The sequence below is a fragment of the Sciurus carolinensis genome, chromosome 11 (assembly GCF_902686445.1).
Source record: "Sciurus carolinensis chromosome 11, mSciCar1.2, whole genome shotgun sequence".
Taxonomy (NCBI): domain Eukaryota; kingdom Metazoa; phylum Chordata; class Mammalia; order Rodentia; family Sciuridae; genus Sciurus; species Sciurus carolinensis.
Genome location: NC_062223.1, coordinates 72,223,947 through 72,238,755, shown reverse-complemented (window position 1 = coordinate 72,238,755; position 14,809 = coordinate 72,223,947). Strand labels below are relative to the sequence as shown.

Here is a 14,809-nt window from a genome sequence, read left to right as displayed (position 1 = left end):
TTTTCGTCCCCAAACTAGGAAGCTCTTAATGTCATAGTGCAGGGTCATGGTGACTCCTGCTGTAAAGAAATATGCCCAGCCTTTAAAAGTAGGTCCTGACATGACTCCTGGTGTATCTCCCCAGGGATCATATTCAGAAAGTCACCTCTATTTTGAGCAGCTGGGATCATTGGTGCTCTGAGTCAACCTCAGCCTCTACGGACCCCAATGCCTTCACTTGGTAGCACAAATGGAAACAGACCTCAGCTGCAGGAGATATGCTATGTGTACTGGATCAAGTCTTCTCCAGAGGTGTTGACCACTGAGGTTGGTATAAAGGGTAAATAGATGGGAAGACAGAAGATAAGTTGAGGACAGTTCTTAAGGTTAGGAAGAGAGATGGGGGAAGAGAGAGTCATCTATCACAAAGTGATATTGATGTTTTTAGCTACTCTAGAGATCATCTCAAACCTTCCTCCAACACCATCATAGAAACTATGGTTCTTTGGACACATCAGGTATTTGAATAGCTTTAATGTGTATGAAAAAAAATTTTTATCAGTAAGTCTTTTGTTTGTACTTGAATTCTTCCTATTGCATTTTGTGGTTTTAGTTTCTTTCCTTTTTTTTGGTGGGCTCAAGATAAGCTGGATGGATCTGTAGAAGCAGCCTTTCTAAAACTATTGAAACCAGCATCTGTTTTTCTTTTTTAAACTAAATTTTTTTGTGTGTTTTTAAGGTGTATATCATTATGATATGAGGTATTTATAGATATTAAAATGCTTACTATAGTGAAGCCCAATAGTTGCATCTTGCTCTAACTGATACCAGTTAAGCTGAGCAGGTATGTATAAAGCTATATATATAGTTATTATTGAGTTACTTTGTCCCTGAGTACCTAGACCCCTAACAGTGTTCCCAGAAAGCCTAACCCATCAGGAAGCTCACTTGATTTCCTATCTCCCCAGAGTTTGAGCACAACAGTTACTACCTCATAATTCTAACTTCCTTTATGTAGATAATCCTGGATTTTCATGTGCATAAACCTTAGAGACTGGCTGATCAACAAGTCCTTGCTGCTAGCTGCTGTTTACCACCCCCTCCCTAGGGCAAAATTGGGTGAGTGCTTCATTGAGCACCTCAGTGAAGTTCTTCCTTTACCAGAAATAAGATAACCACTCCTTCGTCCTTACTCTGCTCTTAGTGAGAGCATAGAAAAAAACTTGCTCTTTCTGTATTGAAAGACCTTGAATGCCACCATGGGTCCTTCTTATCCAGGGAAATCAATGAGAGGACTTCAATGATATTGGCAGTATGATGAAACTGGCATTTTTGGGAAGCCACCCACTTCACTTCTTGTGAGAGGATACCTAACCCAACTATCTGAAAACCAGTCTTGGATATTTTTGAAGAGATCCCTTGATTTGGACAAGGGTGAAACTGCAGTACCCTCAGCCTTGGATTACAGATTCAAAACAGGCCACTATGTCTTTCATCTTGAGAGCTGCAAATAAAATTTATTCTTTCTAAAAGTAAGTACATAGGTTAATGAATTCAGATATCAAAATCATGGGAGGTAAAAAGGAATATTAATTTGTATTCACTCATAGACTTTTCTCAGTAAATAATAATACAACCCTATAAAGCTTTATTATCTGAAATTTCTACTAGGAAACTGAGGACAGAGGGGGATACCAGAAGTACTTCAGGTAATGTAGTTAGCAAGTATGTGTAATAGAGCCATATTTTGAACTTAGGTAGTCTAAATCTAGGTTGATATCAAACTGGACCCCAGAAAGAGCTACAGGAGAGTGTAAGTAGATGGGAGTTGACTTGTTCAAGAGATGTTTAAAGTTTTTGAGTAAAGCTCAGCTTTGGAGAACAAATTTCATTTCCTCCAGGAAGTCTTCCTTGAGTATAAGTTGGCTCATGAAAATTTATTTCATAGCGTATATCAATAAACCACTTTATGCAAATATTATAGATTCCTTGATTACTTTTTTCTTATTATTAGGCTATAACTTAAATATATCAGCAAACAAGCATGTTCTTATTCTTCAATTTTATATGAAACCCCTAGAAGAATAACTGGTACATAATACACTGCCATTTCAATGTGTTTGACAAAGAAATGAAATAAAAGAACAGCCTTAGCCAAAGGATTAAAAGGGAAAACAAAGACATTGGGGAGAAATTGAAGAATTTACTGTGGGTTGTGGACACAGACATTAGTTCAATGAAAAGAGAAATAATCTCAGTCTTAGAGGGTCTGAAGTTGAGAGTTGCTGCCTGAAAAGAGCTTAAGTTTCCTGTCATGAGATGTGCAAGAAACTGTCAGGCAATTCATTTTCAGGCTTTCACATCCGGGAGTCCAGAATCATATATTTATTGTTCCACAAGTGCTTTGTTACTTTTTTCTCAACTAGAGGACAAACGTATCATATTGATATATCTGTTGCTTAAAAATCTCAAATATTACCAAGATAGAACCCTGAACTTTTAAACTTTGCCAACAGGGGCATTGACATGTTTACCATCACTTATTTTGAGTTGTGATTGAATATTTGAGTTTTTAAGGATATACCCAATTACAAAAAATTGTGCAGTAAACTCTATTGTCCTGGTTTTTAAAATGCATACAAGATCATAATCTCATTAGTAATTAAAGTTTATAATAAGATTGTTATCTATACAATTTCCTGTGACTCAATATAAACTTACAGTAGCAAATGAAACATGTATATTGCAGTTATGAACAAGCAAATTCATAGTGCACTATTTGTTGCTCTTTTATAATGTAGTTTCAGGTAAGCAGGGGATTAAAGGAAGAATATTCTTTATAATTATTATAGAACTTTTTAGTCCTATGTTTGGCTCCTCCACATTCTAAAATTTTTTCTAGGTGAAAAGGATTGAATGAACTTAATGTTGATGTCTCCTCTCAATAATGAGAATATTTAACATCCAAAGAGTGGACTTTATAAAGTAAAAATGATGATTCTGCATTCACCTACACAGTTTTCCAGGGGCAACATGGTTCTAGAATTTTGTTCCTTTTTCCCCTATTTTCTATTGGCATAATCTTAAACATACTCTAAGTCTTAAACCCTTAATCTTAAATTCTAAAGCCTAGAAAACAAAATAAGGCAGGGATGTTTTTATAATCAAGAAAATGCATATGCCTAAGTAAGAAAATAGAAATAAGCTACAGATTGGATAAAGATATATTTTATTTTCTCTATTAATATCATGTATGTTGTATGCACTGAGGAAAAGGTGTGATAAGGAGCCCTTCTTGGAGTATATACCATGGAAAGAATCACAGATACAGCAAGGGAAGATCTTGCACAATTCATAAGGAAGTCTCCCAAGAGAAAATAACCATTTTTCAACTGTAGTCACCATCACTCATCTACTCATCTATTAAAAATTTAATTAGTAAGTTAAGTATTTTAAATTATTTATTTAACATTATTTGTTGACCTAATGTATAGAAGTCATAGATGCTGAATGTAAAAAAAAAACTAAGACTCAGGCAGGTATAGTGGCACATGCCTGGAATCCTAGGAACTCAGGAGGCTTGAGGCAGGAAGATTGCAAATTCAAAGCTGTCTTCAGCAATTTAGCAAGACCCTGTCTCAAAAAAAAAAAAAAAAAAAAAAAGAGAGAGAGAGAGAGAATGATGTGATTCTATGATTAAGCACCTCTGGGTTCAATCCTCTGTACCACTGCCCCCCCCAAAAGAAAGAAAGAAAAGTAGAACTCAGAAATTTCATAGTGTAATGGAGAGACAGACATACACAAAAATTTTAAACAATTTTATATTTCCAAGGAAAGGTAAATTGACGATGTATGGTTCTCTCTCCAGAAAAAAAAAAAAAAATGTGTAGTAGAGTTTGAATGATATTTAGCTTGCTAGTTGACCGAACGGAAAGAACCATTCTGTGCAGTAAAAAACACACTATGAAAAGACATCCTGGTGCAAGAAAGCATGCTTTTAGACACTTCATACTACTACATATGGCTGGAACATGAAGTATGTGGCAAAGAGTGATAAACAATGCTAGATAAGGAAGCAAAAGCAAGCTCAAGAGAAGCTTTCCATACCGTGTATCAGGATCCCAGCAGGAAACAGATCATCTCCTCAGGTTTGTAACTTAGGAGAACGTAAGGTAATACAAAATCATTTTATTTATTTATTTAATTATTTATTTTTGTACCAGGGATTGAACCCAGGGACACTGAATCACTGAGCCATATTTCCAGTCTTTTTTATTTTTAATTTTGAGACAGGGTCTTGCTAAGTTACCTAGTTACTATAGTACCTGGCCAGAAATCATTTTAAAAGGGGTAGCTATGTGTTTGGAAATCACAACTGCTTTTAAAGTCCCTTAGGTAAGTCACAGCAGGCATAATTACAACCTTGGGACTGAACAGATGAGAGGAAGGCACTGTTGCCAGAGAACCAAAACCACAAAGACTGTTTAGACAGTAATACAGGGAGCTTGTAGTAACCCTGTCTGAAGGAAGCAACAGGAATAATCATCTGACCTCATTCTTCTTCCTCCCTCCAACTTCCTATTGGGGTTTCCTTTGCCAGATCCAACCGGCAGTGACAGGGTGAGGGAATTTGTTGAGGTAGTGTGGAGAGGCCAGTGTTCAGGGTTCAGAAGATGATAGAAAGCAGTGGAGGGTAGAACAGAGAAGGTATAATTTTGCACAGGATATACAAAGAAAAGTTATATTTGTGTTACAGTTGATTATATTTGTGTTAGAATATTTGGTCAGTAATGTAGAGGCATCACTGGAAAAATGAAACTCCTAGAAGCAGGATAAACACTAGCAGTCACAAAACTCTTTTAATTATCCAAACAAGATGTGAGAAAGGCATACACTTAAGTACAATTGGTATAAATGAAGGACAGTCAATGGGATGGATATTCCGAAGGATCGAATGGCATCTAGGATGATATCATTTCATTTTCTAACCCTTTTTAGGAAGATAAAGACCCTGTTTTCTGCACCATTATGCTCTCTGCTTCTGTGCCCAATAACACTGCCTTCCACCCTTCCACATTTATTTTACTTGGAATCCCTGGGATGCAAGACCAGCATGTTTGGATTGCCATCCCCTTCTGCTCCATGTATGTCCTTGCTTTGGTTGGCAATGGCACCATCCTCTACATCATCATGACAGACAGAGCTCTGCACGAGCCAATGTACCTCTTTCTGTGCCTACTGTCCATCACTGATCTGGTACTCTGCTCAACAACATTGCCCAAAATGCTAACAATCTTCTGGCTTAGGTCCCACGTAATTTCCTACCAAGGCTGTCTCACCCAGATGTTTTTTGTTCATGCAGTCTTTGCCACAGAGTCAGCTGTTCTGCTAGCCATGGCTTTTGATCGTTATGTGGCCATCTGCCGTCCATTACATTATACGTCCATCCTCAATGTCGCCATGATTGGGAAGCTTGGCCTGGCGTGTGTTGTCCGTGGCTTTCTCTTTGTTTTCCCCTTTGTCATCCTCATCGAACGCTTACCCTTCTGTGGACATCACATCATCCCCCACACCTACTGCGAGCACATGGGCATAGCCAAGCTGGCCTGTGCCAGCATCAAGCCCAACACCATTTATGGTCTTACTGTAGCTCTCTCAATCACGGGCATGGACGTGGTCCTCATCGCCACCTCCTACATCCTGATCCTGCAGGCCGTGCTGCGATTGCCCTCCAAGGACGCTCAATTCCGAGCATTCAGCACCTGTGGAGCCCACATCTGTGTGATTCTTGTCTTCTACATCCCTGCCTTCTTTTCCTTTTTTACCCACCGCTTTGGCCACCAAGTAAACCCTCAGGTCCACATTGTACTTGCCAATCTTTATCTCCTCGTGCCCCCTGTTCTCAATCCCCTGGTCTATGGCATTAATACCAAACAGATTCGCCTGAGAATATTTGACTTTTTAATGGGGAGAAGGTAACTATACTCTCTGCATACTCAAAGAACTGATGGGAAGAGTTATAATTATGCTTTTACCTTCTTCAGCACTTCTTATCCTTACATTAGAGATCACCACTTAGGTTAATCCTAGAGAGTCAACATTACATTGTCTGAGATTTTGAAGTATTTGGAGTGAATCATCCATACCTGATAAATCTATAGAATGCCATTTCCCTGTAAAGTTAGATGTGGGCTGTTAACAGGTCCATAGGTCTTAAAAAGGAAGGATTGGAAGTCACTGTAATATACTTGAAAGTGAAAGCCAGGAGGGTTATTCTCTCCATGTAAAGAAACCCCAGTGTTAGAGCTAGGAGAGAAATGGTCATAAAAGAACTATTAATTTGTCACTTCAAGGAACTGAGAACACACACACACACACACACACATGCGTGCGCGTGCGCGTGCACACACACACACACACACACACACACACACACACACAGAATTTTACTTGTTAATTAATGAATTGCTGCTGGCACTTTCTTAAACCAAGAGGGTCTTCACAGTGAGAGTACCAGCCCCAGGCCAGAGATGGCTAAGCCCAGAGCCCCATGGACCTGTGATTAGGTTTGAAATAGATGAAGATGGCTTCCAGGTGATTCATTTCGAAAGGTGTGGGAGCACATAATTGCACGGGAAAGCCTTGGCCTTTGAGTGTACAAGAATTCCCAAGACAGTTTCCTGCCTATGCAAACCAGCTGATAGCTAGACACAAGAATCCTAAAGCAGTTGGGCTGCATGCTTCAGCACAGACTTAACTCCCGTGAGTGCTGCACTTCTGTTTTTTGGATTTTTTTTCCCCTTTGGAAAAAATGAATGCAAGTAGTCAGTCTGTTCTTTGACATGACACAATAACGTTCTCTGCTGCCACTTTCACCACATATTACTTGTTACCACTCTTGATCTACTGAATTATTTGTTCCACTTTTCAACTTGAATATCCATATCTCTTTCTTTTTCTAAGGTCTGAGATTCAGACTATCCACAGTTGACTTAGTTCATGATGTGGTGTTCGGTGAATAAGGGTCATATAAACAGACTACTCTGTTTTTATTGTGCCATTATAAATGTATATACAACATAAACTTTGCCATCTTACTCATTTTTAAGTGTACATTTCTTTTTTTATATTTATTTATTTATTCATTTATTTATTGTAAACAAATGGGATACATGTTGTTTCTCTATTTGTACATGCAGTCAAAGCATACCATTTGTGTAATCATAAATTTACATAGGGTAATGTTGTTTGATTCATTCTGTCATTTTTTCCCTTCCCCCCACCCCTCCCACCCCTCTTTTCCCTCTATACAGTACTTCCTTCCTCCATTCTTGCCCGCCTCCCTAACCCTAACCCTAAACCTAACCCTAACCATAACCATAACTACTAAACCCTCCCACCCCCCATTATGTGTTGTCATCCGCTTATCAGCAAGATCATTCGTTGTTTGGTTTTTTGAGATTGACTTATTTCACTTAGCATGATATTCTCCAATTTCATCCATTTGCCTGCAAATGCCATAATTTTATCATTCTTTATGGCTGAGTAATATTCCATTGTATATATACACCACAGTTTCTTTATCCATTCATCAATTGAAGGATATCTGGGTTGGTTTCCATTTCAATGACATTAATTACAGTTATAGTGTACCAGTCATCTCCACTATGTATAACACTTTATCACCCTAAGCACAAACTCTGTAGCCATTAAGTAATAACCCCCCTTATCTCCCCCATCCAGCTCTGAAAATTTCTAATCTATTTTCTGAAGCATGCAAACCTTTTTCAAGAACTTTAAAAACACTGTTATTTTATTTATTATTATAATAGAACTTCCATTCAAAAATGTTTATTGATGACCAATTATATACCATGTATGACATAATTTCACTGGTGAATAAGGCACAGTGCCAGACTTTAGAAATTCACAATCTAGGGAGAGGGAGGAAATAATGGAATTATAACAAAGTATGACATTTGTGGGGACATAGCATAAAAGACATAATACTATTTTCCTAAAGAGGAAAATAGACACATAGGTAAATATATTTTTTTCTTACACTGAAGTAATCACTATTTTATGATTCACCTTTATTCTAAGTCATCTTTCCATGAAGTTGAGGCAAAAAAGATGCCTCCCGCCAAAACTTAAAAGAGTATATTTTTGAATGTTCTTTTGGTACTCATGTTGAATATTTAAGTCATTTCAATGGAAAGATTCTATCGAAAACTAAATGTAACAAGGCTATTCAGAGACAAAAAGAAACATAAGCAACTCTGAAGACTATTCCCTCTTTGGGAGATGATTAAAATTCACCATGATAAACCATCAGGAACATAACTATACACAGCAAGTTAAGTTTCTTATCCTTTTGTAGCAAGTGAGAATGTATTCCAGAAGAACTATTTGTCAATTCAGAGAGTTGGGAGGGAATTCTTATACAATGTACACTGGTGTTTGATGATTTTAAGGAGGGATTCTGGAAATTTGGGGGGAGTTCTAGATTGTGTGTGGTCAAGAAATGTGGGTGCAATGGTGCATGCCTGTAATTCTGGTGACTTGAGAGGCTGAGACAGGAGGATTATAGGTTTGAGGTCAACCTCAGCAATTTAATGAGGCCCTAAACAACTTAGTAAGACCTGTTTCAAAATAAAATTAAAAAAAACCTGAATTTCCTCTTTAAAATAATTTGGGTAATTTTAGATTGTCTCTTAACTTTTTTAATTTAGGAAAGTGAGAACAAAAGTGGGATAGGGTTAATATTAGTAAAGAAGAAGCAGTTTCTCATGTTAGCCAGAAGAATTAAATCTAATTGGTCTCTCTTTACTGTGTTATGGACTTTGCCATAGAATGGTTTGTCTGTGTATTATTTATAATCTTTAGGTTTTATTTATGTTCAATCCGGAACAACATGGACTAATTGCTGTTAGGAATTCTCAGTATCTCCTTTTGGCCAAAAACAGATAAGATCAAAACATTAATTTGTGCATTCTAGATAAACCATTCCCAGTATTGTATTGAACAAAATGTTGTTCAGGAAACAACCTATATTTAGTTCTGCATGTTTCTTTATGTTAAAACATAATCTGTTGAATTATGTGACATGACGGTGGTTATACAGTAGTATCGAAGACTTCAAATTTGGTGCATTGAACAAATATACAGATAAGTACTAGGAAAGTCAAGGATTATTAGTTCAGACTATGTACTAGGGACCTACATCACCAAACTCAAGTTACAAGAACAAAATAAAACAGCCAAAAACCTGTTTACCTGTTTGAGTGTGTTTTTGAGATCCTGGAGATTCTCTCCGTTAGCCTAACCATAGTGTGTATTACCTAAAAGGTGTAGTTCCCATGGATGAGCTGAAGGTCTTAAGTGTGACAAAAATGTTTCCTTGGACAGCTTCAAGCTAAGTCCTTAGCTTAATTTTCCTACTACAGAAAGAGCAGCCTGAAACAGTGCACAGGAAGAGAGTGTGTTACTCTCCTGAGAACTTCCTCATTCTGAAAGTCTGTCTAGGCATTCTCAGGACAACATGGTCCACTGGAAGGTTATAGATTTTAAAATATCTGAAAATCTTTAGAAATTACTGTTTATAGATAGGGCATATCTGTGTATCAGGTAGGCAAAACAAAAATCAAAACACAACAAAACAAAAACCCCCAAACAATTTGTGGAACACAATCTGCATTGTCATTGATCATTTATCACAACAGGAATGATATAATTTTTTAAAAAATTTTTCAAACACAGCAAATTATTCTTGGAGTGAAATACCATATGTAAATCAGAATGGATAGTATATAAAGATACTACTACAATAAAAATTTTCCCAATATTTGTTACCACCCTAATGACCTCAAACTCACCCAACAGTGTATGTGGTGATATTGGCTAAGATATCATTATGGTTTTAAAGATAAAGTGTCCCTCAAAGACTCATGTGTCAAAGTCTTGATCCCCAGTGCAGTGATATTAAGAGTGGGGATCTTGGAAAGTGATTGGGTCATGAACTGATTAATACATTGATAGCTGGGTGGACCACTAGGAGGCAGTGGAAACCTTAGGCAGGTAGGGCTCACTTGGAGGAAGTATCTTATCCCTTCCTCCCTCTGCCCGCTGCCCATATTTCTCTGTCTTTGCTTCTTGGCTTCTGGGAGATGAAAATTTTCCTTCTCCATGCCCTTCTGCCATGATGTTCTGCTTCACCTCAGGCCCAAAGCGATGGAGTCAGCAGATGATGCAATGAAATGTCTAAAACCGTGAAAATCAATCTTCCCTCCTTTAATCGGCTTTTCTCAGGTTCTTGTCACTGCAATGAAAAGCTAACACAGGTATTCTGTTGATATGGGTCAGGGTCTAATCTTTGAATACTGAGGATTTGGATTAATTATGTAAAGAAAAAGTCAGTACCATGGAGGACTTGTGTAAGAAAAGTTTTCTTCTCAAATCTTTAAAGGAAGAGTTAATAAACCTACTAAGTGGTATTGTATGGAGTGACAAATCCAGTAATCACATTCAGAAGATTACTGTGGTCACACACATACACACATTAGATAAAGTAATTTTATATTACATAGCAGAGAAACACTTTATTAGTCTATGATTATAGTGAAAGTTTGCTTAAATGCACTGAAAAACACTTTGTGACCACTGATAAGTTAAGTTAGTGTATTAAGCAATGTTATTAATAAAACAGAAAAAAAGGAGATCAGCAATATAAAAAGTTAATCTTGTTCTGTTATCTAGAGACTGTAGGCTTTGTGTACATCTGCTAATAGAAAAACTTGGTTTAGCCAATACCCTTCAAGGATTATCTGGGTTATTCACATAATCATTGGTTAAGTCACTGTTTTAAAATATATTTATTTGTCTTTGTATTGAAATAAAATCTATTAATGTATTTTTAATTTAGTAATAGAATTATGTGATCAGGTAGATGTTTTCAATGGAAATGTAATAATGCCATATCATTATGTAAATATTTCTATGCTTATAATTGAGTATGCGATTAGTATATTAAACATTTCTCCTAAGGAGGATTTTAAGACTATACAGAAGTCTATCAAAAATGAATACAATTTATGTAAATATTTCTTTCTTTTGATATCATTTTATTTTTAATAAAAGCTATAATAAACGTACGTGTTCATGTTTCACAATATGACATCTCTGATTTTATTATTTATTCAAAACAAATGCCTTGCAGTGTATGAACTTCCATTCTGTTATATCAAGGCCAGGTTTGTCATTAGAAAGTCTGTGCAAACTTCACTTGGCAAATTGATTTATTAATGGCATTTAATTTCTGATTTGCTTAGTAACTGAAGATACTGACTTTCTAATTTCTATCTTTATTATACTCAGCTCTGAAGTATTGTTTTTACTATTTATTCCTTATGGACCTCATTGAGATTCTTTTTGACCTAATACAATTTTCTTGAGATAGTAAATATAAAATTTTTGTGAATGCTTCAAATACACTAGAGAATAAAAATATTTTCTATTATAATTTTTAAATCATTTTCAAGTTTTATCTCTTTTCTGTGATTTCATATTGACTCAAATCTCCAAAAATATTGAGTAATGTTTTCCAATTGTACATGTTTCTAACCTTGAAAATTAGAAAATTTATAGAATTTCAATTTTAGGAAAATATTGTTTAACCGTAAATGTACTTCATAAATCAATTTACATCTTTGTACTCTTTGGTCATGATCTATATATTCAATTCAAAGAAAATAGATGAATGATGATTTCTGAAAAAGAAATTCATCTAGTAAAACTATATAATCAGCTGTGTCAAGAGAAATGATGGGTAAAGTCCAGGGGTATAGAGTAAGTGCTCTTCAATCTGCATCTCCTATGAACACTGGGGTGTTTTTTGCTTGTTTTTTTTTTTTTATTTCCTTGACAACATCATGGTTTATTTTGAAAATCCATGGTCTATACTCCTTACCTCTTCTCACAACTTTCTCTTCATTTTCTTTCTGCTTTGCAACATTTTATTAAGAGGCACTTGCATACATTCATGACTGGACTGTAATGTGTACATTGTTTCTGCCAGGAAATCATATATCTCTGGTTATAATGCACCAGTGAAAATAATGGGAAAAAAGCTGTCATTCCTCTCATATTTCACTGGTAGTACTTATTTAGTAAAAACTGCAAATATCAAACATATATTTCCTTAAATTATCTTAATGTTCTGAAATATGTCATTATTAAAGAAACTCATTTCATTAATCTATAAAACACTGTGTCTTTTGTCTTTATCAGTCTTTTTTTAAAAAAAAACTCAATCTAACAAAGAAATCAATTCAGGCTAATAAAGGAAGCTCTTCATGTTATTTACATTATACCTGAGATACCTTTTTAAAATTTAACTGGAAGGACAGTGTTAGTACTTAATGGGTTACTGGAATTTGGTAGACTTATACCCCAGATTAATATTCATATTTCAAGATACAGCCTATACAATATCCCAGTTATTTTATGATATACTCTGAGCCTGGATCCAAAAGAAAGCAGCCCTGATCAGAATCCGAAGCACAGCAGCATGGATCAGATTGAAATACAAGACAAAATATATTATACCCTATTTCCTCCATTCATTGGTTTTAAGGTTATGAAGAAGAGGTACAGATAACATTCTGAGAACATGGCATATAATTCATGCCCAGTTTGGGGTTTGTTTTTTAATCCCATTTGATTGGTTTAGCAGACAGCCCTTCCATATTACATACATTTAACTTTTGCCAATTTTGAAAGGTCTGTGAAAGTTTTTCCTTATTCCCCTTCAGAAGTTTTCACAAACATTTATGTACAAATACAAAAGAGGGATCTCATAGGCATGTATTCACCCCTCCATCTTCTTTGGATTTCTACTGCACAGTTTAGAAGAGGCTGAAATTTGTGTGCAGGTTTTTTTTTTTGTTTATAACTTTTGTTTATTAAAACAATGCCAAACTAAACAGTTTTGAATATATTAATGCACATTGTGAAAGTATTATTTTAGAATAAATAAATTTATTTTAATATTAAATAATTTATTAATATTAATAAATTAAATATTAATAATTTTAAATAATATTAACATTTATGTGTTGGACAAAAGGAAGCTACATTTTAAACTTCGATAGATATGGACAAATTGTTGAACAAAAATGTTGAAATTAAAGTAAATCATTTACAACCATAGAAATGAAAAGTTGTACCCCATTTGAGTACAATGAATCAAAATGCAGTCTGTAAAACTAAAATTTAAAAAAAAGCACAATGGATATTAGAAAGTCAACTACTAGAATATGACAGCTTAGGAAAGTTAATGGTTTACATACACACATTTGCTGATTCAACAGAATAAAATTTGATGTCTTTAAGAGTGAAGTTGAACCTTCATTATTATATATATATATATATAAAAATTTATATATAAATATATACTAATTATTAAAATTTAGATCATTAAGAAAGTTGAGACCCTTTGTCCTCAGATTATTTTCCCTCATTTTATTTGGAATATTCCACATTTTTCTCACAATTTTTTAATTGGTGCATTATTATTCTATACAATGATGGAATTTATTATTCCATATTTGTTTATGCACCTAACAGTATAATTTGGCAAATGTCACTTCCCATCAAGGTTCTTATTTCTTTTGTAAACCTAAGCAAAACACCTTTTGGAAGCCTTCCCTAAGCTCTTTGGTCCTAAGTGCATAAACAATAGGGTTGAGGGAAGGAGGGATGGTGTTGTGCAGCACGTTGAGTAGAACTGGAATCAGCGTAGCCTTAGTCTCTGCCAGGTGAGTTACTGAAATGACCACAACAACAGTGTAGAAGAAGAAGATGAGGATGAGATGGGAGCTGCAAGTGCTCAGAGCCTTGGAGACGGCTTCAGCAGAGCTCAGCCTGAGGACGGAGCGCAGAATCAGGGCATAGGACAATATAATAAGACTGAGGTCACTCCCCATTCCAAGCCATGCCAGGACCAATTGGCAAATACTGTTGGGCCTCCTGTCATCACAAGCCAGGCTTGTGACCCCAAGATTAGAACACAGGCAATGTTCAATTTCATTCCTGGAACAATAATGACGCTGCGCTGCAAGAACAGGCACTGGGATGACACACAAGCCATTTCTAAGCACCATGAACAGGGTAGCTTTGATGATAAAGGAATCGGTGACAATCAAAGGGTAGCGAAGAGGATGACAAATAGCTACATATCTATCAAAAGCCATGCAGAGGAAGACACCAGACTCCATGCCAACAAAGCAGTGAATGGCATAAATCTGAGCAAAGCACTCTGGGAGGCTAATGGCCTTGGCATCAAACCAGAAGATGGCCAGGATCTTGGGCACGATGGTGGTGGCCAGGCCCATGTCCACCACAGAGAGGATGCCCAGGAAAAGGTACATAGGCTGCTTCAGAGCAGGGTCCTGGTAGATGGTGGTGAGGACAAGGATGTTTGCACTAATTGTTGAGAGATAGAGCAGTGCCAAAGGCAAGGAGAGCCAGTGCTGCCAGCTGTGAATGCCTGGGAGGCCCATCAGAATGAACTCGGAGACCTGGAACTTGGAGCTATTGGAGCCTTTGAAAGATGCAGACATATTTTCCTATGAGAAGAAAAAATTTCAATTTTACTGTCACAGATCATAATCGTTATCGAACATTATTTTTCAACTCTTTTCATACAGGATGAGGCTATAACCAAATAACTTTTGGAGTCCATCTCTTATAGTAATTAAAGATAAATTACCAGAAAGTTTCAGGATTTCAGCAGCAGAAGGTAGTCTTAAAAGTCACAATCGTTTGAATTGGG

The 14,809-nt window shown here is 36.1% G+C and overlaps 2 protein-coding genes across 2 annotated transcripts; one reads left to right on the top strand and one right to left on the bottom strand.

Annotated features, from left to right (window-relative positions):
* The first annotated feature begins 5,007 nt into the window (after positions 1–5,007).
* On the top strand, positions 5,008–5,958 carry LOC124960697 (olfactory receptor 52D1-like). Its single transcript, XM_047519589.1, has one exon. The coding sequence runs from the start codon at positions 5,008–5,010 to the stop codon at positions 5,956–5,958; it is 951 nt and encodes a 316-aa protein (XP_047375545.1).
* A 7,679-nt stretch (positions 5,959–13,637) lies between these two features.
* LOC124960488 (olfactory receptor 56B1-like) lies at positions 13,638–14,597 on the bottom strand. Its single transcript, XM_047519278.1, has one exon. It carries the CDS (start codon positions 14,595–14,597, stop codon positions 13,638–13,640), a length of 960 nt encoding a protein of 319 aa, XP_047375234.1.
* Positions 14,598–14,809: the final 212 nt, after the last annotated feature.